Source organism: Vespula vulgaris, chromosome 2 (assembly GCF_905475345.1).
Source record: "Vespula vulgaris chromosome 2, iyVesVulg1.1, whole genome shotgun sequence".
Taxonomy (NCBI): domain Eukaryota; kingdom Metazoa; phylum Arthropoda; class Insecta; order Hymenoptera; family Vespidae; genus Vespula; species Vespula vulgaris.
Window position 1 is genome coordinate 10,880,162 of NC_066587.1, and position 27,124 is coordinate 10,907,285.

Consider the following 27,124-nt stretch of genomic DNA (forward strand, 5'->3'; position numbering starts at 1 on the left):
ATATATTAGTTTTATACATATAGGGTATATATATAGTGTTGGTATATATTCATAATATACACCAATGTATACACACACATACATAAATAAACAAGTATAGCATAAATATATCATTCTACAGTAATTTTTGTACATCTTAAAAATTTCACGGTTTGTATGTGAATTAATACATATTGAAACTATAGTTACGTTACTAAAAATTAGTCAAAATTTGAATTAGATTTCCTTCAGGATTCTTAAAAATTCGACGAAACTCATCTGCATATCATATTTTACTACAAATATTATACATTAATATCCGATCTTTGCACATATGCAAGTAATATAACGATATATTGTGTATAAGTTGCTCCTACAAATTTTCGCGCTAAATTTAAGAATGCGCAAAAGTTTCTGCGCAAAGGACTACCATATATACTCATATGCACAGCGTGCATCCTCCCCACTTTCATAAAACGGTTGTGCTACTTGTATCATCGGGTCAGGGGTACTTTCGCTGCTTATACTGCCACGAATGTACTTTTTGTTTATTAATCATTCCACTAAATTATAGCTAAATTACATATTTTTGTAGCTTATATCTTACATTCATTATAATTTAATGTGTACAGATGATGAAATGTTGTTTAATTCAGCTATGGCAGTTGAACACACACGCCGAAATCGATAACGATCAATTATAATTTTTCTGATTATTATAATTTGTCATAAAAAGTCAAAAATGGCAAATAGAAAATCTTCAGTTAATTCAAAAAATACAGATGATCACAGTGTTGAGGTAAAATACTTATAAATTTTCAATCTTCTTTCAAGTTAGTTGTATTCTTCAAATTTTCTAATTGTCAAAATCATACGGTTTTTGTAAATGTAAATACTTTAATATATAATAATTTTATACATGCAAATATTTGTGATTTTGTAGATTTTATAAATCTAAATAAGTATGATAATATAAAAATTAGAACGGAAATATAAAAAACAGAATAAATAATTTATTTAAAGATATAATTTACTTTTTAATATATTAATAGAATTTAAAAAATTATAAGTGTTATTTTATATCTTATATGTCATGTTTATTTTACTTCCATTAAATATTCTTATGGATCTAAATAATAATATACTTATATATTCAACAGACTCTGGCAGAGGTTTTTCGATGCTTTATTTGTATGGAAAAATTACGAGATGCACATCTTTGTCCTCATTGTAGTAAATTATGCTGTTATACATGTATAAGACGTTGGCTGACCGAACAACGCTCACAATGTCCTCATTGTCGAGCCTCTCTTCATTTACATGAGCTTGTAAATTGTCGATGGGTTGAAGAAGTCACTCAACAACTGGATACTTTACAAGCTGTTGCTATATCTAATTCACGTTATGATGATTCTAATCGGGATAGGTAATACATGTATTTTTTGATAACTTGCTAAATGTTAAAATAAACAACTATTATTTTTCAAATAATTTTATTAATTTTTAGATGTACAATACATCAGGAAAAATTATCTGTTTTTTGTTGGACATGCCGTCGATGTATTTGTCACCAATGTGCATTATGGGGTGGAACACATTCAGGACATACATTTAAACCTTTAGAAGAAGTTTATGAACAACATGTAAATCAAATCAAACTTGAAATAGGACAATTGAAACGAAGACTTGTGGAATTAATAAGCCTTGTCCAAGAAGTAGTATGTATATAATTTAAAATTATCAAATATGTAAGTTAATAAATAATTAACATATTACTTTTACTAGGAAAGAAATGTTGAGTCAGTGAGAGCTGCAAAAGATGAAAGAGTGAGAGAAATTAGAAATGCAGTAGAACTAATGATTGTCCGTTTAGATTCTCAATTAAAAGCAAAATTATTAACTTTAATGGGTCAAAAAAATTCTTTAACTTTGGAAACAGAACAGTTAGAAATACTGTTACAAGAAGTAGAACATCAATTGCATACATATACTCGATCAGAACTTATAGCCAAGAGTGTTGACTTGTCTCGAATGATTTATCAAGTTCGGAAAAAACCAATGACAAGTTTTGTTACTGCTCCTGTTCCTGCTGATTTTCACAGGTATATAAAATATTTAAATATAGAGAATATTATGTAAAAGAAATCATATCTTTTTTATTATTATAGTGAAATAGTACCAGGATATGATAGTGCCACATTTGCAATGCAAAATTTTACACAGCTGCAATTGAAAGCAGATCCAGTATATTCTGCACCCTTGCATGTCAATGGTCTATGCTGGAGGTTGAAAGTATATCCTGATGGCAATGGAGTTGTACGTGGAAACTATTTATCTGTATTTTTAGAACTCAGTGCTGGATTACCTGAAACATCAAAGTAAGTGATCATAATTTAATCTAATAATATATAATCAATACTTTATATTGTGATTTATTTTTTTCCAGATACGAATATAGAGTTGAAATGATACATCAAGGTTCACATGATACAAGTAAAAATATTGTTAGAGAATTTGCTTCAGATTTTGAAATTGGCGAATGCTGGGGCTATAATAGATTCTTCAGATTAGATTTATTGGCAACAGAAGGTTATTTAAATACAGAATTGGATACGCTTATACTACGGTATGTTTTTTCTTCAAATATGAAATGTAAAATTTTAATAATTAAAAAGAAAATATGAAATAATATTATTTCTTATACATCCGTAATGTATATCTCCAAAGCAGAAAATAGATTTCAGGTTCGACCGCCGACTTTTTATCAACGGTGTAGAGATCAACAATGGTATATTAGTCAATTAGTAACAGTCCAAAATCAATACAAGACTCAAATCAATGAACTGAAAGAGGTAATACAGTAAAATAGTTATTTTTAAAAATAATTAAATAAAAATACTTATAAATTTTTATTATAATACATTATAAAATACAATATAAAAATTCATTTTGAAATGATCATTACTGCTGTAAATAAACATCTTAGTATACTTGTACTTATAGAGACTGGCAATTGAGATTTCACGTAATGCGCTAACAGCAACTAGAGCAATTAATGGAAATATAACACCTACATCAACTGCAAGTATATTACCTTTAGTTCAGCAGAAACAATCGCAAAGTGCAGGAGATTCTACTTTAAATTGTAATTCTGACTTAACCATTGATACTTATTCAACTGGAAATATTATAATGTCGCAGTAAGTTTTTAAAATAAAATACATAATATATAGGAGATATATAACAAATAAAGAAAGAAACATGAAAATATATTATAAATTTTTATGTAAAAATCTTATTTATTGGTTAGGTCTGTTCAAAATACTTCTCCCAATGGCGTTATTAATGAAATAACATCAGAAGATCATTTAATACCTTTGACTGAATTAGGAGATTTAAAAAATATTCATCCTCCTGTATCATCTTCCACATTATCTTCAGTATATTCAAAAGCAAGCATGAAACAAAGTTGCTCTAGTAATATTAATATTGTTGAAACTGAATCATGCATACCACATACTACTAATAATGGAACAGTAGGCAATATTCAACCTACAGAAACTAATTCATCACTGCCATCTTATTCTTCCCCAACAATTCTAAATCAACAACCATTAAATATTTCATCAAGCAGTAGTAGTAGTGACAGTGGGGTAAGTCTACTAAGATATCTCATAATATATATAATATATATATATTTTGTTATATTTATTTATAGTTGATTTTATTTGTCATAGGAACTAAGTGAGCATGATATATACATAGCTGAATGCGAAAATACTGAACGTACACTAACATTATTAGACGATAATTCCAATGATGAAAATGATGTAGATGATGAAACTATGTCAGGTATCAATCATAATATATATTTCATAGTATATATATTAATAATAGATTTTTTTTTCTACAAATACATTCAAAAATTATGTACTTTAAATTTAAAATCAACTTCCCATTATTTATGTACTATATTCAAAAATGATACACACTTAAAAAAATAATTGATAAATTAGGTACAAGTTCAAACAGAGGTCCACCTTTAGAAGAAGATCTAAGACTTATTTGGGAAGAAAATATACTTGATAAAGATATATCAAATAAAAAACCAACAAGAATGAATAACAAAGAGGAGAATGTGTAGGAAAGAAAATCCTACACTTAATGCTCCAAATAATTTTGTGATAAATTTATTAAAAGTAGTATAAACTAAATGAGAATAATTCTAATACATATATAAAAATTATTGATTATAGTATTAATATTGTATGTGACGATGAAGGTTACTCAATTAATATTTTAAATTGATATACACAAAATAAAAATATATATATATATATATATATATATATATATATATATATATATATTCTATCAAACTTCCATTGAATTAAAAATATTATGTTAATAATTAAGAATGAAAATTCATTTTAATAAATATATTTGATATGTATTTTTATGTTTAAGGCGAAAATGATATAGAAGTAGCAGAATCATTAGTACCATGGATGCAAAATAAGCAAAGGATAAGGGAACAAAGTAGAGATGCAATTGCAGAAACATATAGGTAAAACAATTGCTTTTATAGTTAAGACCTATATATTTTTTATATAATTAATTTTTATCTTGATATAATATAATATTACATTTTATTTTTTATGGAAATATATTGAAGTGAACTAAGAAGTAATGAAGGTTTAGAAGATGAAATAATGCTGCTTCATCTATTCGATTTTCAAGATCGAACTTCTGCTTGGACTTCTTTATCCTTTAATAAACGTGCATCTGATACGTCAGACTCTAGAAGCTCTTTAGGCAATACCAAATTACAAAATTCAGGTCCTTTATATCGTAGTGCTGTATTGCCCACACATCCATCAGGATACTCACATAAACATCCGGAACTCGAATCATGTAGTGAACAAACATTCCCTGATAAACATTCGAATTATGTAATGCATTCACCTCAAAAAGTTTGCAATAATAAGATTAAACTTGATCAAGTTTCGAATAGTTATCAACAGAGAATTTTTGGCATGCCAGTTTGTGGAAATTATGTAACTCGATCCGAACCTGCTACACGTTCAAACTCTTTAGATTGTGAGAAGGATCTTTCTAAAATGTCTGGTTTTAATAAATTCAATTATGAAGTGGAGACCATTAGACCGTCAGATTTAATAACACCAAATGGTAAATAATAAAATATTTAAAAAATTATTACATAGTATATAATAATGATAAATTTATGTGCAAAAATATAGCAATATATCAAAATATTAGTAATACATAATATTAGTAATAATTTTATGATGTAATTAATTAATATCTTGTTTCAGTAATCTTGGATAGTAACAAAGTTGTATCAAAACATTTACTCTCTCGTCGACAATCCTCACCAGGTTCTCCTGCAAGTGTTAGTTCACTAAATAATGAAAGTAATAAAACGTTCAATTTTGAACGATTGATTGAATCTATTCCATTATCTTCAATATCAAATTCTTCTAAATTAAGGTAAACATTAAAAAAAATAATACTTAATAATATTTATTTATAACAAATATTTTCTTTCCTAATAATTTCTATCTTTTGTTATCATTGAAATAGGAAAAGTATTTCACAAGAAGGGAAAGATAACAATTGTACAAGTATGAAAATTCCTGCACTTTCATCAGTACATGAAAATCTCTTGTTACCTGTTAATAATGCAGTGGCAACAGACACTACATCAAACCACAATAATTATAGTTGGGCTCCTGCATTATATCCTCATAAACATGGTACATATGATATAATAACAATTGTTATTATTTTCACGATGTACATTTTTATAAATAACAAAACTAATATCTTTTTTTTTATTATAGTTCAAAAAAGTGTTACAGAAACAATTGTACAAGGTACATCAACTGAAAAATTGGAGAAAAGTAATCGCGATAAGTAAATGAAATTTTAAAAAATAATAATTGTTTGATACTTGTAATTTTTTACATATATATATATATATATATATATATATATATATATATATATATATCATAAAAGTATATATATTGATGCATTGAATAATTTTTTTAGCACCACTATGCAGTAATCCAGACAAGAAATTCTCTTATCTTGATATCAAGCATCTCTTATTTTGCTGGTCAAATTGTTAAATAAGATTGTGATGTGATTGTAACGAATCAGTAATTATTACATTCTTTGTACACATTTTACATATTGTTTATAATATAATCATGGCTGTTCAAATATAGCTCATGACGAATTTGTAATATCTCTCATTGTTTCTTATTAATTTATTTATTTATACAAGTAGAAGATATAAAAAATATTATTTATCTTTAACAAAAGTAAGTAATAAGAAATATGTAGAAACCATGAAGATCCAGATATCAACATTCTTAAAATTGTTTTTTTTTATAACATTAGATCAAACATACAAACTTAAAAATATCAAGTTTGCATATAATATTAAAAGAAAAGCAAGAAGATTATGATGAAAGTAAATTATATATTGCTTTTCTTGTTTCGCATTTGTTGTTGTTTATAAATAATTGCAAATAAGATAATATACCATGATATACGGATGATATATAACATATATATAACAGGATTCTCCAAGATAATTTCTCAACAAAAGTATGTACATAATTTCCCAACATATATTTTTAACCTTTAGATAAAAATTTTCTGTAATTTTTATAAAATCAGATAATATAAAAATCCATGAAAAAGTGCTGAATAAAAAAATACGCTTTAAATATTTATTATAAGCATCAATGCAACCAATATATTTATACAAATAAATTCGCTATTAATCGATTATTCCGATAAAAATACAGTTTAGGAAATAAGATTCTTTTCTTCTTTTTGAATAAGTAACGTTTCCTTGCAGCACATTTCTCATTTTTCTCATTCAAACTTTTTTACATTTTCAATCGAATTTTCAATCAACTGGGACATAAACATGATGATTTGCTTTAATACACATACGTTCCATTGATTTAATAATTTAAATTAAAATTTAAGCAGTATTGTTTAAACATTAAACAAAATTATACAAAAAATCAAAAACGATTTCCTTTATAAACGTACATTCTTTTATCAAAATCTTTAGTAGATTAAAATAAAATGTATTAATAATTATCTATTGTAAATAAAACTTAAATTTTTAAAAGCAAAACTTCGGGAAAGGTATGGCACATAAATACCAATATAGTAAAACTACTATCAAGTAGATATCACAATTCATTTTTCAGTATTTTTCCTTTAGGAGTACTAATGTTTTGTACAATTCGCATAACTTTTGTTTTATTGGACATAATTTTACTATCTAATTCTAATAATCTAAGAATTCTATAATATTTTCTAAATCTTTTTCGGATCGTATGAACTATATGTTGATCTTCAGCAAGGTCAATAGTTGATCCCAATATTAAATGTATGTATCTAATATGTTCTAATTTTAATAAAATAATTTTTTTCTTATTTCTAGCAGTTCTTCGATCAATGAAATTTAAATGTCGCCTTAGTTTTCTATAATCATGTAGAAGTTGTTCAATAATTTCTAAACACAGCCAACGAATACGAACAATACATTTGTCTGGTGGATCACTAGCATTTAACAAACAAATATTTGTTAAAGCTTCAACACGTGAATCTCCATCTAAATTTGCTAATATATAATTAAGTAAATTTGGAATGTTAATAGGTAAAGAAAATGGGAATACTGTACTATCCTCTTTCCTAAAAATAAATATACTCATATCATAACATTCACATTAACTATTGTATAATTTTTGTATTAAATAAATTCTCGTTACCTTCTCGCTGGGAAAAACAAAATAGATGGAAAGCGATTCATGCTATATTCCCATGGTAAATCATTATTGTCTCCATCTATACGTACAAACATAAGATGATCCATTGCGAACAAATAATGTGCTACCATCAAATAAACATAAGATATTGCACTACAAAATGCGCAATAAGGAGAGTAATACATTACAACCACATCCTATTAACAAATCGTTAAAAATAATATAGTATTTCATATTATTTAATTATTGAATTTAATTTTTATTTACCTTAGTTGCATCTAAGATAGTGTCCAAGAATGTTTCACTTGTCAAATCTGGTATACATATTTTCAACGTATTTTTCTGACTACATTTAATCTTGGTTTTAAATTTTTGTACAAAACAACGTGAGTTAGCAGATCGTAATGTGCGTTGTAAAAAACCTTGAGTATAATTATTTATAAATTCAATAACAGCATTCTTATTAAAATCTTCTTGCATAACATATTCACTTTCTTGCTGAAATATATAATAATATTATAGCTTAAATAATTTAATTAATGAAAAAGCACATGTAAGAACAAGAAAAATGAAAAAAAAACATGTATAAAGAAATACAAGCAGTAAAGCTTACAGCAACATCTAAAATGATAGCAGCAGTTTTATCTTTTTTTTTCAAAACATCAATTCCCAAACCTTCTGCAAAATGGAAATAATGTAGACTATCAATTGCTACCAAAGTGAATGTTTTATTTATATCGCATAAAGGTTTTAATAAACTTATATTAGATTTTTCAAAAGAATCTTGAGGAAAAACTGGCTCATGATATCTATGTGCTGCAAACCATCTTTTACAGTTTTCTTTTAAGAGAGCATGTTTTATTGCGATAGGAGACTGTCGATCATTTTCATCAGACGGTAATATTTTATACTCTGAACTAAAATATAGATATAATTCATTAATATTATAGAATATTTTTCACTTACAACATAATATATAATTCACTTGTAACATTTTGAATACCTTTTCAAATCCATACTTTCATGTAAATTTATTGAAATATGATCTTGATTACAACAAAATTCTTGTTCAGTTTGAGTGTTTTCTGATATTGGTATTGTAAAAATATCTATTTTTTTACATACATAAGCATTCTTTTCGTGAATAGAAGTACAGACAGATAATTTCCTATCCACTGAATTCAGTACTTCTTTTTTGCATAAAACACACTTATTCATAAAAATCTTTGCACAACAGCTACTATTAATCCACTGTTGAACAGAAACGCTAATTGTAGGTTCATTTTTTTTCATTTCATTTTCACTTACAAGATGGGTACACTTTTCGCTTTTTTTAATGTAACGGGACATTGCTGTATAGCGTTTATGTTGAAGACGCATGATAATATCTTTCATTGAAAGATCATTTGCACAATTATGATACTGTAATCCAACTTCTCTAATCTAGAAAATTGTTATAAGATTATATGTATGTATGTATGTATGTGTGCATATATATATATTGATATAAATAATATGTTTAGTAGTGTAAATTTTATAACATACCAGATTATAATTATAATTTTCATAATGTAAAGGATTACGTGGTGTAAACAAAAACAAAACAGGTCCTTCTCGAAGATAAGGTGCAAAAGTTAGAGCTTTGATTCCAGGAGGTTGAAGCCATAATGTTGGTTGATGAACTGAGCTAATAATCCAATTCAATATATTTTCTGACGTCCATTCTTTATCATTTGGATAGTTCTAAAAGTATTTTTTGAAACTGTTTATATAAAATATAAACATGTTAAATGTTATATAAATATGTTAAAATGTTAACATGATAATGTGAAAATAAATATATGAACCGTAGATTTCTATTATTTACCCGAGTTTCATTCCACATAAATAAAGATGCAGCAGGAGATTTTATAATTCCATAATTGGATTGACTGGATAAAGCATTTGTTACAGCAGCAAATGCCATCTCTCTATTAGGATCATGTTCTAATGATCTTATAGCAGATTTATAAAATTCTTTATATCCTGGACTAGTAGCCACTCCAGTAAAATTAAAATAACCTACAATTACAGCCTGCAATGAATAAACAGAATGCAATAAAATACCAAATTTTGTTATAATTATAGAAGTTTGTACCCATCTCTTGCACTCACATCATAAGTAACTAACAATTGCTTTATATATTCTTTATTTGTTATCCTAATAATTGGATTTATAAATGCATGAAGAAATCGAATCATATATGGTGCAGTGCGTATGCCTCTGTACTGTATACCTGAATCTCTTGCCGGATAAAGTATAAGAACTGGATAACTTTGTATTTTATTGTATTGAGATCTACATTCTGAATTTGGATGCCAACAATTAATAGCTGTAAAAAATATCTAAAAAGATATAATTTAATAAAACAATAAGTATAAAATAAAATTTATACTATATATAAGATACGTTCATTAAATTTTTATACCTGTGGATAATAATACTCAGCTACTTTTTCAAATTCATCCCGTACTACTTGACTTTCTGCATCCCATGGAGCATAATACATAACAAAACTAAATTCTGTATCTGTGACTCTTTCTATCATAGCACTTAAATGACCTTTGTAAAAATCTAAAACAATGGAACTTTGATTGAAAAATGGTCTTGCCGCTGGAGGTTTCGATATTTTTGGTGGTCTGTAAATAAAATGATAAACAATACAAATATTTATTTAATTTAGGTAATGTATATATAAATAATTTCTTTAAACATAATTTTTATAATTCTTGTCTTCTTCTAAAATATTTTTCTAAAGTACATTGCAAGTTAAATAATAAATTTCAAAACTAATATCTAAAAAAGAATACCGGTGAAGGTTATACGTGTGATAAAATAATCATAAACATTCAACACAACCTAAAACTTACGAACTGTGAAGCGCAGCTAGTGCAGTAAACAGGACAGCAAGAATGAAACAAATTATTTCCGTTGCATAAGAAAACATCTTGCTTGCCAATTTTTGTTCTATCGTGGAACTTTGACTTGATTCTTCAGCCACGTTGTTACTTCCTGAATCCGGTATAGTTGAGCGTAAGTTATCAGCATTTCTCAACGGGCTTGTTTCGCGCGCTTCGCTTGACATTATCCGTGAAACCAAAAGAAAATTAAAGAACGAAATACCATTTATTCACATTCATAACGCACTTCTCATATTCCTCTGTGAATCTATCACAGAAAATAATGACTGATTTAATTAAGAGAGATTAGGCGGGCTCTCTCTAGACTCGTCCTGGTTTGCTGTATGTATGTATATTAACAAAGCGGAAACAGCTGACCACTTGACAACACATTAAAAGATGTTTAAATCTACAATAAATATAATCGTATAATCAAGAATGGACAATGCCATGCTTATATCAAAATTTTATCATCAGTTTTATTAGATACATATTTTTTTAAAAATAACAAATGTATTTTTTCATCATGTATATCTCTGTTATTTTCTTTCACTTAATACGTTCACAATCAGATTTTTAACATAAACAGTAATTACTACTAATCGACCTGAAAAGATGTTAATCTAAAGATTAATCTATTATTTCCTACAATTTGCAATGCCCTCTAGAGGAAAATTGTAGTTTCGTTGTAAATTCTCCTATATTTCCATAGAATTAAAAAACTTACATTGATGCACAAAAGCCTACGATCACGCTCTCTAACAGAAAAATTCTTTACTAAATACTGTAATAATATTTTAATATTTACATAGTATGTAATATTTTTATTTAAAAAATGTTAAATGATATTTTGTAAAGCATGATTTTTTCTTGCTTAATTTTGATAGAGACAATAAACGTCCAAAAATGTTAATACGTTTTGTCCACAGTCCATGATGCCTCGGCATCCAGTGTTGCCAAATATACAGTTGACAACATATTTAAAGAGCGTGTATAGGTGTTCGTTAAAGTAAAACGGGAAATAGTATTTTATTTTCTCTTTTATTTCACATTGTATCTCAAATAAATGTTTGAATGTATGTATATGAATTTTTCGAAAATATACAGTACAGTTTATTTCAAATACAAAGAAAATGTTTTATCATGTAAGTTAAAAATAATATTGTTTTATAATTCTGTAATATTATATTTTTCTCTTACATCTATTTACGTGGAATTATTCCTTTTGTACGTTTATAAATTAATGTAGATATCGTTGGAGCATGAAATCTTATTACATCCGAGATATTTTGGGCCTCAACTACTTGATACAGTAAAACAGAAGCTTTACACAGAAGTAGAAGGAACCTGCACCGGAAAGTAAGATCATATCTTTTGATTTGATGTAACAAATATTTATTAGATAATCTTTTAGGTATGGCTTTGTTATAGCAGTAACAACAATAGATAATATCGGTGCTGGTATAATTCAACCAGGACAAGGTTTTGTTGTCTATCCCGTTAAATATAAAGCAATTGTTTTTAGACCATTTAAAGGTGAAGTTTTAGATGCGATTGTAACACAAGTAAACAAGGTAAAAATTAAAATATTTAAAGATATATAAATTAATTTTGTATAGATTAATGTTTTTTTTTAATTATTTAATCAACGATAAATTATATTAAATTCTGCAGGTTGGAATGTTTGCAGAAATAGGACCATTATCTTGTTTCATATCTCATCATGTAAGTATTAAAAGCTATGTATTATAGTAAGAAACATATTTTATTTCATGAATTTATAAAATATTATTTCAGTCTATCCCAGAAGAAATGCAATTTTGTCCCAATGTTAATCCACCTTGTTATAAATCAAAAGAAGAGGTAATTCTTGCTTATTTAAATTAAAAAATTTTAATATTTTATTTTAAATTAATATTTTATCTAACTTATAAAATATTAGTATAATTATAAAATAACTAAAAAAAACTTCTTTATCATAATTAATATGATATTGTAATTATAATAAGAATATTAAAAAATTGTATTTAAAATCTTTTTGTCAAACTCTATAGTTTGACAAACTTTAAAGCTGTGTCAATATTTTTCAGGATGTGATAATTCAAGCCGATGATGAAATAAGGTTAAAAATAGTTGGAACAAGAGTAGATGCTACTGGTATTGTTAGTGTTCAATTCAGATATTATTATTGATAATAAAAATGCTTAATGTATAATAATCATTGATAAAAATTCATTTTGTTCTAGTTTGCTATTGGTACATTAATGGATGATTATTTAGGTAAGATCATTTAACTAATAATAGTGATTTATCTGCATATATTTAATTGTAAAATGAATTCTTTTTTTTTACAGGTCTTGTATGTAACTGAAAAGTTCATACATTATATTATAGGTTACACTCACACAAACTTGTAAATATAAATAGGAATACGTTAAGCATATTACATACTCCTATTAAATAACAAACTGTGAGGAAATGTATTTATATTATCATATATTTGGAATTTTAATAAATAAAAATCAGATTTAATTAATACAATTGATAAATATTATTTTGTTACCTATTCTTATTTTCGTGCTCTTGCATGTGTTAAAACAAACATTTTATCAAAGAAATTACAAAAAATATAAATAATATTTTTAATTCTTACTCGCACATTTTAGTGAAGCATATAACAATATATGGAAAATACTGCAGATCAGGGATTCCCAAACTTTTTGGTCGTGGAACCCTCAAAAAATTTTCCAAAGATTGTAAAATCTTTTATAATATATAATCCTAATATGAATAATATAAAAGTTGACCATTCCTATGATTCCTATGATCACCAGACTGTTATTCAGAATCCTTAAATTTTTTGGTGAATGTTCTACGAAACACACTTTGGGAATCGCTGTTATAGATCATATACACCATGGTGTGCAAAATAAATAATATTAAATACTATAATCATATATTATATAATATTTGTTACAAAATCTATTGTAAATTAATTTGTACTTCAATTTATTACATAAATTGTATGTACATAAATTCTAGTTTTCTATAAATAAACATCCAAAAATTTAATAATATAGCAAGATTTCATTTATGCTTTTATCTAATAGATTCATTGTAAATAACAACTTATTGTAAATAAAAGTATAGATATTGATTTACAGACATTAAATTGATTGTACAGATTTTTTAAATTAAAACCTGTTTACATATTATGTAGAATTACACAAGATTTTAAAATCCATGTAATCTATTTCATTATTTCAAGGATGTGCCATGGAAAATTGGAACATCAACAAATGTTGATAAGATTGTGTTAATGTACATAAATTGTGTTTATTTTGCTACTTATGTGATCTTTTGGTTTCCTCTTCATTTTACATTAAGCATAATATGTTTCAATTTTGAAATAAATTCATTGCTATTTAGTATTTGAAAATCCTGAAGCCCTATGAACATTGCAAGTTTTGTAGCAACTTCTGGTTTTCCTTTCTCAAAAAGTTGATTTTGATCAGGCATTAACTTGTCAATTACATGCTTATATACTTTGCCATTGACATCCACATAATATGTAGAGAATCCATCATACCATCTATAAATTACAATAAGTTATTCATATATTCTCTTCAAATTTTATTTTTGTAAATTAAGTATCATTAACAGATACATACACTTCTGCATCATTTAAAGCTTCTTTCATTTTCCATAATTTAAATCTCCATAATGTAAAAAGTGCTTTTAGCCCTGTAATACCACTTATTCGCCAACGTACTTTTATTGTATCATCTTCCGGATCAATAGTAATTTTTAATACATTTAATTTGATATATGCAAATTTTAAGTGGGCAATTGTTCTTACCAAAGCTATTTGTTTAACGTAATTAAACATACCCCTAAAAATTTCAATCTTACATAAGCTAAAAATACAAAAATTTTACGTGCATAATATACTTACTTTGTTGTTAGTCCTTTAATATTATTAATAAATATTATATCTGTTGAATATATAGTGTAATCCAATGATTTAACAAAAAAGTTTGGTAACTGGAAATATAAGAATCTATTTACAATTTGGCTCAACATTTATTAAATAATTCTAAAAAATTTTAATAAATAATACAAACATACATCATTGCTAAGACAAGTAAATATATGTTCTAATTGTTTTTTCGATGGTCTACCCTCATTGCCTTTAATTGCTTGTTTATCACTAGCTTCTTGTGCTTTAATGTTTCCACCATTTGTGAGTAAAATATTATTTTGCTCCAAATTATTATCCGTAATAGCACCAATTATTTGTTTATTAGAGAAAAATCTATTATTATTTATGAAAATGTCAATATCATTATTTGCGATATAAGATGTATCTCTTGCTAGAGATTTATTTTTTGTTCCTTTACAATTTGTGGTAATGTCATATAACAACAAATTGATTAACATTGGTTCTGTATTTGAGAATCTGCTATGATCCGTCAAACTCTGTTCTATACGTAAAATTTCATTTTCATTTTTTATATAATTCTTGACCAATGTTTTCTCCCATTCCTGATGAGATTTAACTAAAATAGGTAGCAGATTTTGGTGGAATGAATAGACATCTGTGAAAACGTCTAAATTCCTATCTGTTAAGTTTATTTTTGTATCCACCGAAGTCTGTAATCCTAAAAACTATAATTTATAACATTATTTATATTACAGCGACAACCAAATCTATTATCACTTTATATATATAATTGTGAATAATAATAATTGTAAAATAATAATTGTAAATTAAAATATTATTATTTCATATTTTAATACTGAGAAATAAAAACTTTCAAATGAATTATTATTCTAACAATAATACACCACGTTAATGTTGGTTGTGTTCATGTTAGTTATGTAAGTTTTGTAAGGTTAGAAAAAGTCGGCATTTATTTGTATTGTTATTACATATTTTCAATACAAGTTAAAAATATCATAACCTGATTAAATAGTTTTAAAATGTAATTGCGTTACTAAAAATGAGAAACATGTAACTGTTTTGTTATAATTTGACATACCTCATCCAAAAATGAAGACGATTTCACGTTCTTTGGCAACTGACGGTCGATTTTCGTTACTTGTTTTCTCGTATTTACAAACGATGTAAATTTATTTGAAATAGTACGAAAGCAAAGAGACATCTTTACAAATTTATTTTACTGTTTCTTATACACAATTCAATCGTAAATCGTATGCGAAAATGTTCTTTTAACAAACAAGGAACATAAATGCCTCCATGACCTCGTCATGCTATTCAGGTAACAACTGGTAACAGCAGAGACATACAGGGCTAACAATCTTTTTACACTACCTAGGAAAGTTCAGACTTCAGATCAAACTGATCTGTATAAAAAGTTAAACGTTAAAACGCCACCTGCTTTATTACAAGTGAAAAAGTATATTTAAAATATAAGATAGGATATATATATATATATATATTTATACATATATACATATATATATATATATATATATATATATATATATATATATAGAGAGAGAGAGAGAGAGAGAGAGAGAGACATATATAATGCTTGAATTATATAGATTCATTTATCTTTAATTTATATTACATTTATTATTATAAGAAGTCATAACATGCAGAATTACTTTGCTTTTACAAGTATAGATATACACGTTTCATAATATATAAACATAAGATAAGTAAAATCGTGCAGCAACAAATTCATTGCCAAATATTAAAATATTTTATTGTATATATCAAACACGCAAATAAAACAGATAATTTTGCCATGCAAAAATCACAGATACTTTTATATTCACAGTGTTAATTGAATGATAATTATACAAATTGTTTAATATAAAATGTAGTAAATAATAACAATTTAAAATATATAAATTAATAACACCATCTTAACACTTTTGCTTAATAAAGGAATATAATATTAATATATAATCAATTTATTACATTTACTTATTTAATATCTCTCTCAATGTATTAAAATTAAATTATTAAAAAAAAAAGTAAAAAGAAAATTTTTTATATGAATTGTTCTTGTTAATAATAACTAAGTTATTAATGACTGAATCTGTACTATTTACAATCTTAACAATGATTTTTTATCTAGTTTTTTAATACAATATACATAAATTTAATTAAATTTTAAAATTTGTTGACATTTAAAGACTGTCTTTTGCCAATTGATGTACCATATTTTACATCAAATTAATTTATATCCATGCACAAAAACATGACAGATTATTATAGATACAAAGAAAATACATACATACATATATATATATATATATATATATATATATATATATATATATACACATACATATACATATACATATATATATATATATATATTTATTTATTTATGCATTATTAATACTATATCGCTTCATAAGCAATATCAACTCCGATTCTCATAGGGGGACCATTTAAAAATTCTTCCAATTCATCACGTCGTCTATTTTCATCTCTTGATCTATGAAGAGAACGCTTTTTTTTCTTATCACTTTTATCCATCTTCTCTTTATCTTTTTCCTTATCTTTAGATTTCTTTTTTCTCCTTTTCTCTTTTTCATCTATCTATAATATAAATAATAAAGATATATTAATTAAATTACATAAACCAAATAACTTCTACGATAGTTTACCTTTTCTTTATGTTTCTTTTTTTCCTTCATTACAGGACTACTACCATTAGAACTTATATGTTGCATGCTAATATTATCAAGTAACTCTAAATGAACATTAGAACTTGTAACACTAACATCTAAACTTTTATCACTTAATTCCAATTTATCTCTCCTTGTACTGTTACAAGTTACATCTTCACCACCTTCCGGACTTTGTCGCCATTTAGAATCACATTGCAACCAACTATCAAATGCATCAGGATATACATCAGGCTGTTCATTAATTCTAATGTTATTTGAAATATGAATTTCTTGTTCTATAGATGAGATAGAATCACGTTTATTAATTTGTCTTTGTGCCTCAGAATTCAGTTCTGTATTATTTAATATTGATTCGCGTTTCAGTTTTTGCTTATTTAATGGATTTTCTGCTAATTTTGGTTGTATAGGAGATGCCACTTCATCAGCCGATGATAAATCATCTTCATATTCTGCCACCAAAGGATTTGCAGTTTCTACATCACTATTGAAAATGTAAAAAAATAATAATTATACATATTAAAATAAAGGAATATACGAGGTGAGCTTTTAAATTGAAACAATAACTCGAAACAACGTATTTCTAAAAAGAAAATTGGAAAAAGAAGTTGTGGGACCAATATAACAGCATTATTTATTTCTAATTTGGTGGACTTTTTTTTTTATGAAAATCTATAATTTTTGTAATTAAATTTTATATATTAAACAAAACACTTTTTAAAACAAACAACTTTTATCTGAAACATTTTTTTATCTAGTCTCTACTCTAGAATATTTTACATTGTTTAGGAAAAAACTTAAGATAGATAGAAATATAGAGCAGATATTCTTTTTTAGAAAAATATTATTTTGATAAATATTCAATTCATTTAATAAAAGATGAATTAATAGTTGAATATTACTCTTTCTGAGTAAGACACAATAGTACAATAGATTGGATTGCTCAATTGTCATATTTAAATATTTTAAATTCTTTTTTATGAAATTATTTTAAAGAAAAGGTATATTAAGACATACTAACTATAATAGGAAATATGAAAGAATAGATTAAAAATGCTTTTAGAAGTATTGACAGAAATATTCTACTATGTATTAATCAATCTTTTATAAAGCATATTGAGAAGTAAATTGAAAATGAAAGCTGTCACATTGAATATTTATTAAAATAATATTTTTCTAAAAAAGAATACCTGTTTTATATTGTAAAAAGTAAAGCTTGGATGAGAGCTGGAAAAAATGTTTCAAACAAAAGTTGTTTTGTTTTTGTATATGATAAGATAAAATTTTGAATTAAGTTTCCATTAGAACAAAATAATATTGACTTTAAAATAACTGAAAACGTTCATCGAATCAAAAATAAATAATATTATTATATTTATCTCAAAACCAAATAATCTTTGATTTAAATTTTCTTTTTAAAAATATATATTTTATGGAGATACTTAGGTATCTGAATTTAACAAATTCACCATGTATATACAGAGTGATCTATAAATGCATGTTAATATTTTAAAAGATAAATTTATACACCAATATAAGTAAAAAATGTTATATGTGCCTATATACTTCAGTTTTCGAATAATGGATAATTACAGAAAATGTTCGAAGTGCCTACTAATGCATGATCCATACAAAATTGTAAGAGGCAGTCTTATGGAGGCATACTTTCATTTCAACTAAATGGGATCTTGACTTTTTATAAAACGACCATCAAGAACTACTGCATGATATACTTCTGAATATTAGACTAAACAAATGTTTTATGCACAATAGACCTCATTTTTTCGTACAGTGTAAATTTTCTTGAACAACACCTTCATAAACCAATTGATAGAACGATGTAAATCTATAATTTTTTAGTCCCTACTTATTAAATTTTTCCATTTGGACCCATTTAAAAACTATTGCAACTTAATAATGTACACGATCTACGAGAAAAGATACAAAATGGATTTAAGGATATTCGAAGAATAGCTGGTATTTTCAAGGGAGTCTTAAACTCAATGCTACAATATACAGTAATATGTGTTGAAGTATGAGGTGGGCACTTCAAATATTTTTTTTAATCATCTATAATTCAGTATACAACTAAGATATATCGGATATATATTCATGACGTTTTTTACTTATATTAGTTTGTAGATTTATTATCTGAAGTGTAATGCATGATGATATGCATTTATAAATCACCCTGTATATAATAAAAGCAAAAATTTACCTTTCTGAATCTAATTCTTCATGTTGTATTTTTTGAGGAGACACCTGATTATTATCTTCTAAAAAAGATCTGTCTAAAGGTCCATCATCCGGTACAAAGTCTTCAACACTGGTTAATGGCTTGTTCAAATTTAGAGTGTTGATGTTAGATAGTCTCTCTGTTTCACCTTCTTTTTTATTTCCAAAAATTTTAGACATTAAAGATTGTGATTTTCCTGTACAATCTTTCCGTTCTAAATTATCATGTGCAGATTCATTTACTTTAGAAGTATCTGGTTTAGAAACATTTTGTGCATTAGGTAAACTTGATATGGATTGTGTATTTTTCATTGATACAACAGAACTCTCTGAGATATCATTTACTAAATTTTCCTTTTTTGGTGGAGATTTTATTTCTAAATTTTTTACAGGTATAGGAATTCCACCACCAATTGGGCCAGGCATTGATACTGACCGCCGTACTTCAGTACTTGATGTTATAATACCATTGGAAGGTGTGATACGATGATTACTCAAAGACGAAGTAACATTGGGGACTAGAATACTAGCAGACACTGAATCAGCAAGAGCTCTTCTTCTGTTTACAAGATTGTCTAAAAATTTATTATAATCTGCATCATCACTGTCTTGGAAAAGATCAAGTTCTTGTACCGTCAAATGAGTTTCTTCTTCATTAGTTTCAAGCTGTTTTAATAAAGTTTCTCTTTGTAATTGAAGAAAAGGAAGATTAAAAAACTTGTGCAAAAGTTTCAATCCAAAACCATTTCTCATTGATGATTCTGCGTATCTTATCTGTAAAAGAATAAAAAGTCAAGTATTAATTTACCATTTAACATCAATAAATATATCTTACTAGAATATGTAAAAATAAATAATTTACTTGTGCAGATGGTCTGTGCAATGAATCAATAAAATATGTTATATGATCTGTTGTAACTGTTCTATGATGAGACATATCACAATGATTGCCTAAGACTATGACAGGTATATGGCTAGGAATTTTTGGAAGTTCACGTTGAACATAATCAAATGTCCAAGTTTTGGTTATATCCATCATAATAATAACACCATTGGTCCCTTTATAAACATCAAGGAATTCTGCATCTAAAGCAGGCTCTTCAATAATGCTTTCAGTAGTAGAATTATCCATTTTTAAACCTTCCAATTTTCTTCTTCGTCTTCCACGATCCACAACATCCCACACTTCAACTTTTACTATATCATCTGTAGCTTTATAATTCCATTGAATACTAGCCACTTGTATTTCTTCAGTAGGAATATATTCTTCAACAAATTTTTGGCCTTGAAGTCTATGAAATAAACATGTCTTTCCTACATTTCTATCACCTTTTATAATGATCTTCACTAAAAATAATAGGTATATTATTATTTCACACGATAATAGTTTAAAGAAAAAACAAGAAATTTATAATTTTACTATTATATTGTACTCCTTTAGCAAATTTTCTTTGTAAGGTTGTTGGCATGGATTGATGTGCTGGTCTAGCTGATGCATTATTAACTCCATCAGATTTTCCAGCTAATCTTTTAAAGGCAGAAAACATTTTCTTCGTTTTGATTATATATTCATTAAAAAGTATGGCCTCGTAAATTGACCAATTGTATAATAAATATCTACAAACAAATATTGTTTAGGTATAGTAATTACATAAGATATATTAAATTTAATGTTAAATTATATTTCGTATTGTTTAATCCAAACAATATTAAGTTACATATAAGAAAATATTTTACAATGTTTTTAATTATTATTTTGTACAAGTTATGTATGATACGAATAAAACAATATTCTTTCACATATTTTATTACTATAAATCTTATTTACATACTCACCACATATTATAAATTGAACAAAATAAATAATAAAATATATATAAATTACTTTCCGGAGAACAAAACTCAAGCAGCTGTCAAGCTATCATATGGAAACTGTTTCGTTTTCTTACCATAAACCATAAAGATCATAGATTATTAAATCCTGCAACAATCGTTTTCTTTCGATAGAATAATTGAGAATAACCTAAAAGTTAGTTTATATTCAGCGATCAATATTAACCAATCACAGAATTCAGAAATTGTATAATTCTTAATACAAAATAAAATTCAAGATACAAATAATAAACACAAGTAAAAAGATATATATGTAAAAACTAATTATTTTCTTTTATCGAAATCATGAATTATTCTATAAATAAAATGGAAAAAAATTTGAAAACTATATTTTAAACTGTTCTATAATTATGAATTTCACAGTTTATAATCGATTAACTTTTAGGTACATTAAAAATTAGTTTGTTGCTTCAAATGAACTGTAGTAATATAATAATATAATATAATAAAGTAATTTATTGTCTAAAAACAATTACAAATTATTACTACTAAATATTTTACTAAATAAGTAATCATCAGAACTATGAGTCCTTAACAACATTCATAGCTTGGTATAAGAGAGGTTTCAAATTTTCGGACAATAAAGAATGTCTTTCTCCATGTGTTATTGTTAATACAGAATGCGCCTTTCTTAATGTATCATAAGCTTGCTTTGCTTTATTTAGATGTAATTGAATTTTTCCTGTCATAAGATATAATAATCCTGTTAAAGGATGTATCTCTCCATAATATAATCTATAATGTAAAAAATAATTTTATATTTATATGAAAATAAGCTAAAAATATTCACTTAAAGATAAAATACTGACAAATATCCTGGTATAAGTTTTTTCCCATAATGTTCTGCTTCTTCCCATGAATTTAAATTTACAGATGCATCAAATGCTGCTTCTAAAGTACGTACATATTGGATATTGAATGTATGTAGAACACCTTCTTGTTTCTTTAGGCATATTTTACTCACATCAAGATCTATTATTAGATAAGGAACTATAATCTATAATAAATGGAATAAATTTCTCTACATTATAATTTGGAAGGATACAAGCCATATTTTTCATATCTTGTAAATGATGGGCAGTGAACTCCGTAACTTCGTCAAATGTTTCTTTAAAATTTGGTGGAAATTTTGCATTACATTTTTTACATACAGTAGCATTGAAAGAATTTGGATATGTACAAGATGTTTTCGGACAAGCAGCAGCTGTTGCCATTGGCTCTGGTTGCATGCATCTTTGGCAATCACACAGAAAATAGTATGAATTCTGTAATTCTTCACATCTATCTTTAGTTGAATTGAGTAGGTCGATATATGATATTTTTATCTGTATATAGAAATCTATACATTAGAGTACATGGTATATAATTATTAACATTTAATAACAATAATACAATAACGTAATTAAGACGAAATTATGATATATAATTATTAACATTTAATAACAATAAGTAGCTAAACATATATTGCTAATTCAATATTGCAAATGTAATCCTTATATTCATTTCTTTAATCAAGTTAAAAATTATTACTATACCTGTGACCAATTCAAACATGGAAGATCTTCAAGTGTTCGTATAATAATTGTAGTTCCTTCAAATACAGCTACTGCATTAGGCTTGCAGCTGTGATCAATTACAGATGGTGCCAGATAAATACCAACTCCAATACTATTCATATCTGGATCTAATATATTAAAGGAATTAATACATATTCTACCATAAATACCCATTAACTCTGCAGAATTTGGTATAGGTACATTTCCAAGAAATTCAAATAGAACTCCACATAATGAAGTAAAATGTTCCATTCGTTTTACATCTTTTTTAATGTCAGAATAATCTGTATAAGAAATAAACTATAATTTATTAATTATTCTATATAATATGATATTCTTTATTTAATTAAAAAATGCTTACGAGACATAAGATCTTTAAATTTTCTATAATTTGTCTCTGAATAATATCCCATTTCTTCTCCTCCACCTTGATGAAGTTTTATAATTATGCGAGCCATAAGTCTTGCAGCATCGGGTATAATTTTTGGTGATATCCTTTTCAAATTTGGACATTCTACTTTATGTACTGACCAAGCTTCTTTTTGGCAAATACGATTACAGTAATATACGTATTGACAAACAGAACACTTAAAAAGTTTTCCACTAAAATAAATAATAATTCAATTTTTTAAATTACATCATAACCTCGATATAATATTTTATTTATTTCACGAACAATTTATTACGATATTTGCAAAATTATTAAAACCTAAGTTTTTTGTAAACATTATATACCTTTTGAGACAATTATCGCATCGAATAGTTCTTTGCTTTGAATTTAAAACAAAAGAAAAAGGTTTGGCAGTAATAATTGCAGTACCCTTTTTTAAAATATCTACATTTTCTTTCATTGTATGCAAAATAAGGCACGTTTTATTTATAAAATGATTATAATCGTTGCATCTCTAATGTTAATTTCTTAATTACGTTTTTTAATTCACACACAGATAAACTCAAACGCCGGAATTTGCTATAACCTCATACTTTTAAATAACAGAAGTATAAATGTTTTTTTGTAACAGACTATTCTAGCGTTATTTGTCACATGTGCAATGTAATATTATATTTATAATAATGCGAAAAAATATAAAATTTTAAATTAAACTTTCAACAATAATATATTACAAATATTTACGAAATGATATACGTAGTACATAAAACGTAAGATATAAATAAATTTAAAACTCAATTCTCTAATCTTACCTTTGTAAACAGTAATCACATCTTTCATTTCGTAATAAACTTCTTAAAACATATGCAAACGGTTTTGACGTTAAAATTGTTGTTCCCGCGCTTACAAAATCTCGATTATACATATTTTTGATTCTCATTTTCAATTAAAAGATTATACTTTTGAAGCGTGAAGTTACACAAAGGGCTTTCAGTGAACAAAAGCTTCTAATGTTCGCAACTCTAGACTTTCACCCCTTTAGATAGATAAATTTAAACTTGAGTTATTTTAAGATTGATTTATTTTAGCTAATGTATTATTAGCAATAATAATGTCTGTTAACCTGATTCTTCAATTACATTTGTAAGTACATATCTGTAATTACATGAAAAATAAAAGTTAGTAAGAAAAATATACAGTTGAATATTTTATTTACAATAACTTAAAACTTTGTAGTAAATTCTCAAAAAATTGGGTAACAATAAGTTCAATTACAAACTTAAAAGTAATATATTGCTTTGCAATTTCATGGAAGAATATATTGATATTATAGTCATACACTTGTATGTGCCATAGTTTTGAGACTGAGAGAAGAAAAGATTAAAAACACACAGAAAAAATATATTTTTCATAATAAACGCAGTGTCATATATACAATGCTATTATTTTTATATAAATTAGTCTTTTGCAAGCCACTTTGTAGTTTTAATTTTCAAACTCTGTTTTATGGACATAATATCGTCTTTCAAAATTCACTTTGCATTCATATATATATATATATATTAAAAATATATATATATATTTAAAAAAATATATATATTCATATATTGATATGCATAGTCGATTTTGAAATTTGTTTTGACGATGTTTTGCTATTTAAACTGAGTAATTCATATTAAATTCTTTTAGAGCTGTTCATTCAGCATGCGATAATCCCATCTAAAGATTGATCAAACATATGATGAAATAGGAATGGGAGAAAGTTTGGCTTTACATGTGTGATAATGTATGATGTATTTGATGGTAGTTTATTAAACATCTACCACTCTTTCTTGTGCTCATCCATTGATACACCTCCAGGACCCAAAGATACTAGCATTAAAAGGCCACCAATTACTGATAATGTCTGCAATTAAACATATTTGTTATTGAGATTGAGCAATAAAAATAGAAATATAGATATTTCAAAAATAAATATAAGTATAATGATATAATGCTTTACCTGGAAAAAATCATATTTAAGGAAGTCTCGTAAGGGTTTATAATTTGGAATAGTCCACCATGCATTGTGATAAATGTTCAATGCAGAAAGTACAAGTACCAAAAGTAAAGCACTGAGTTTAGTTTTATGTCCAATAGTCACCAATAACATTAAAATGCTTCCGAGAATATCTTGTAAAATTTGAAGGAATGACACTTCTAAGCGAATTAAAGTTATAAACATGAATGCCAAAAGTATTCTTCCAGCAAGTTGCAATAAATTTTTAGGCTTATTATCGCCAAGTGACGGAACACCAGCAAACAGTGATCTTCCTTCCACTCTGGATTCAGCCAAAACAAGGAGTAATGCACCTATAAGTGCTAAATTCCTGAACAGGAATTGCACATCAAATAAAATACTATAGGCAAATGTCTGTAAAACCAATATGAAAAATAAAACTCCACAAGCTATGTTGACTTTCCATCTTCCAATGACCATAACACATCCTCCAAGTTGTCCAACTAAATTAATGAAGACGAAGACATGAGCCAAGATTTTTCCACAACCCCATGACATATCCATATATTCTTTTTGCTCGTTCCATTGAAACCACATTCGAAGACCATCTTCTAAAAATGTAGATATAAGGCACAATCTTGCAAGGGTTGGTAATATATGTTTCCCACTACGTATAACCTGTTATAACAAAAAATGAAGTAATACAATTATCTTTTTATTTAAAGAAAACAAGCAATACAAATTTTAAATAAGTTTTAATAGTATAACTCAATATATTTTTGTTATAAAAATTATTAATTAATGTAACATTATCTTCTTATTATAAAAATACAATTACAAAAACATATTTAAAATATTAATAAAAAATAATTATTTATAAAAATATTCTTTCTTTCTATATAAGATTAAATAAAATAACATAAATTTATAGTAAACTAAAAAAATAAAATAAATTTTATAATTAAATCTTATAAAATAAATTAATTGCAATATAATATATGATGATATGCATAATCTTGTTTTTGTAAAATCACATTATACAAATAATGTTATGAAATTCAACATAATTTAACTTAAATCGTTGCTAAAACATATATTTAAAAATACTGTTTATATAAAATTTAAATTCACGAATTATTAAATAAATGTAAAATATAGAAAAAAATATGAATAAATGTGTGACAAATTATAGGAATACAACTTTGTTTGAATGTACTCATAACCTTTAGATATTATAATTTATAAATGGCTTTAAGTTGTATTTTGCACTTGAGAAAAATGTTTAACGGCACTTTTAATCAGCAATGAAATGTATATATCAAAATACATATAGAAATATGTGAGCAAACATGTTATGTTGGACACGATGACGTTGACAGGAGATACTTACATACCTATGGTCTTCTTTGAATCTAATATAAATTTTCATTTATACCTAATTAATTAAAAAAAAATCAAGATGAATAATATTGATAGTTTTACCTGATCTGCTATTTCTTCAGCTTTTGAAACAATCTCTTGCGAGATCACCATTGTGTTTTATTCAAAAAGTAAAACAGTGTCCATACACTCACATGTACACGTGTGCGCACACAAGGCACGAAGAGAAGAGAGAAAGAGAAAGACAGAAATAGAGAAA

The 27,124-nt window shown here is 25.9% G+C and overlaps 7 protein-coding genes across 13 annotated transcripts; 2 read left to right on the forward strand and 5 right to left on the reverse strand.

The window, feature by feature from the left end:
* The first annotated feature begins 446 nt into the window (after positions 1 to 446).
* On the forward strand, positions 447 to 7,826 carry LOC127061942 (uncharacterized). Its single transcript, XM_050989464.1, has 16 exons — positions 447 to 778; positions 1,140 to 1,405; positions 1,487 to 1,697; positions 1,765 to 2,081; positions 2,148 to 2,357; positions 2,426 to 2,605; positions 2,717 to 2,831; positions 2,983 to 3,179; positions 3,290 to 3,632; positions 3,717 to 3,831; positions 4,447 to 4,546; positions 4,655 to 5,169; positions 5,316 to 5,490; positions 5,584 to 5,756; positions 5,844 to 5,903; positions 6,055 to 7,826. The coding sequence occupies exons 1-16, from the start codon at positions 722 to 724 to the stop codon at positions 6,132 to 6,134; spliced, it is 3,114 nt and encodes a 1,037-aa protein (XP_050845421.1). The 5' UTR covers positions 447 to 721; the 3' UTR covers positions 6,135 to 7,826.
* LOC127061943 (thioredoxin domain-containing protein 11) lies at positions 7,214 to 11,401 on the reverse strand. Of its 2 annotated transcripts, none has more exons than XM_050989465.1 (10): positions 10,710 to 11,401; positions 10,268 to 10,478; positions 9,954 to 10,184; positions 9,667 to 9,873; positions 9,345 to 9,542; positions 8,803 to 9,242; positions 8,413 to 8,716; positions 8,067 to 8,297; positions 7,803 to 7,996; positions 7,214 to 7,725 (listed from the first exon to the last, which is right to left on the reverse strand). In XM_050989465.1, exons 1-10 carry the CDS (start codon positions 10,922 to 10,924, stop codon positions 7,221 to 7,223), a joined length of 2,736 nt encoding a protein of 911 aa, XP_050845422.1. In that variant the 5' UTR covers positions 10,925 to 11,401; the 3' UTR covers positions 7,214 to 7,220. The 2 variants fall into 2 exon arrangements, with proteins under 2 accessions (XP_050845422.1, XP_050845423.1); XM_050989466.1 differs by having other exon boundaries at positions 10,714 to 10,852.
* A 295-nt stretch (positions 11,402 to 11,696) lies between these two features.
* On the forward strand, positions 11,697 to 13,280 carry LOC127061946 (DNA-directed RNA polymerase II subunit RPB7). Its single transcript, XM_050989473.1, has 8 exons — positions 11,697 to 11,884; positions 11,989 to 12,098; positions 12,154 to 12,313; positions 12,414 to 12,464; positions 12,537 to 12,602; positions 12,830 to 12,901; positions 12,986 to 13,019; positions 13,094 to 13,280. The coding sequence occupies exons 1-8, from the start codon at positions 11,873 to 11,875 to the stop codon at positions 13,108 to 13,110; spliced, it is 522 nt and encodes a 173-aa protein (XP_050845430.1). The 5' UTR covers positions 11,697 to 11,872; the 3' UTR covers positions 13,111 to 13,280.
* Positions 13,041 to 15,931, reverse strand: LOC127061945 (uncharacterized). Its single transcript, XM_050989472.1, has 5 exons — positions 15,782 to 15,931; positions 14,868 to 15,407; positions 14,695 to 14,783; positions 14,411 to 14,632; positions 13,041 to 14,331 (listed from the first exon to the last, which is right to left on the reverse strand). Exons 1-5 carry the CDS (start codon positions 15,902 to 15,904, stop codon positions 14,112 to 14,114), a joined length of 1,194 nt encoding a protein of 397 aa, XP_050845429.1. The 5' UTR covers positions 15,905 to 15,931; the 3' UTR covers positions 13,041 to 14,111.
* On the reverse strand, positions 15,863 to 21,628 carry LOC127061944 (rab-like protein 6). Of its 4 annotated transcripts, none has more exons than XM_050989469.1 (6): positions 21,483 to 21,628; positions 21,067 to 21,263; positions 20,509 to 20,988; positions 19,630 to 20,420; positions 17,391 to 17,895; positions 15,863 to 17,322 (listed from the first exon to the last, which is right to left on the reverse strand). In XM_050989469.1, the coding sequence occupies exons 2-6, from the start codon at positions 21,154 to 21,156 to the stop codon at positions 17,122 to 17,124; spliced, it is 2,067 nt and encodes a 688-aa protein (XP_050845426.1). In that variant the 5' UTR covers positions 21,157 to 21,263; positions 21,483 to 21,628; the 3' UTR covers positions 15,863 to 17,121. The 4 variants fall into 4 exon arrangements, with proteins under 4 accessions (XP_050845426.1, XP_050845427.1, XP_050845424.1 ...); XM_050989470.1 differs by having other exon boundaries at positions 17,508 to 17,895; positions 20,509 to 20,993; XM_050989467.1 differs by having other exon boundaries at positions 20,509 to 20,993.
* A 347-nt stretch (positions 21,629 to 21,975) lies between these two features.
* LOC127061927 (histone-lysine N-methyltransferase SMYD3) lies at positions 21,976 to 24,640 on the reverse strand. Of its 2 annotated transcripts, none has more exons than XM_050989439.1 (6): positions 24,299 to 24,640; positions 23,457 to 23,698; positions 23,075 to 23,379; positions 22,585 to 22,864; positions 22,349 to 22,511; positions 21,976 to 22,274 (listed from the first exon to the last, which is right to left on the reverse strand). In XM_050989439.1, the coding sequence occupies exons 1-6, from the start codon at positions 24,424 to 24,426 to the stop codon at positions 22,061 to 22,063; spliced, it is 1,332 nt and encodes a 443-aa protein (XP_050845396.1). In that variant the 5' UTR covers positions 24,427 to 24,640; the 3' UTR covers positions 21,976 to 22,060. The 2 variants fall into 2 exon arrangements, with proteins under 2 accessions (XP_050845396.1, XP_050845397.1); XM_050989440.1 differs by lacking the exon at positions 24,299 to 24,640 and adding an exon at positions 23,831 to 24,254.
* Positions 24,641 to 25,273: 633 nt separating this feature from the next.
* On the reverse strand, positions 25,274 to 27,116 carry LOC127061928 (surfeit locus protein 4 homolog). Of its 2 annotated transcripts, none has more exons than XM_050989441.1 (3): positions 26,968 to 27,116; positions 25,489 to 26,163; positions 25,274 to 25,392 (listed from the first exon to the last, which is right to left on the reverse strand). In XM_050989441.1, the coding sequence occupies exons 1-3, from the start codon at positions 27,016 to 27,018 to the stop codon at positions 25,306 to 25,308; spliced, it is 813 nt and encodes a 270-aa protein (XP_050845398.1). In that variant the 5' UTR covers positions 27,019 to 27,116; the 3' UTR covers positions 25,274 to 25,305. The 2 variants fall into 2 exon arrangements, with proteins under 2 accessions (XP_050845398.1, XP_050845399.1); XM_050989442.1 differs by lacking the exon at positions 26,968 to 27,116 and adding an exon at positions 26,709 to 26,882.
* Positions 27,117 to 27,124: the final 8 nt, after the last annotated feature.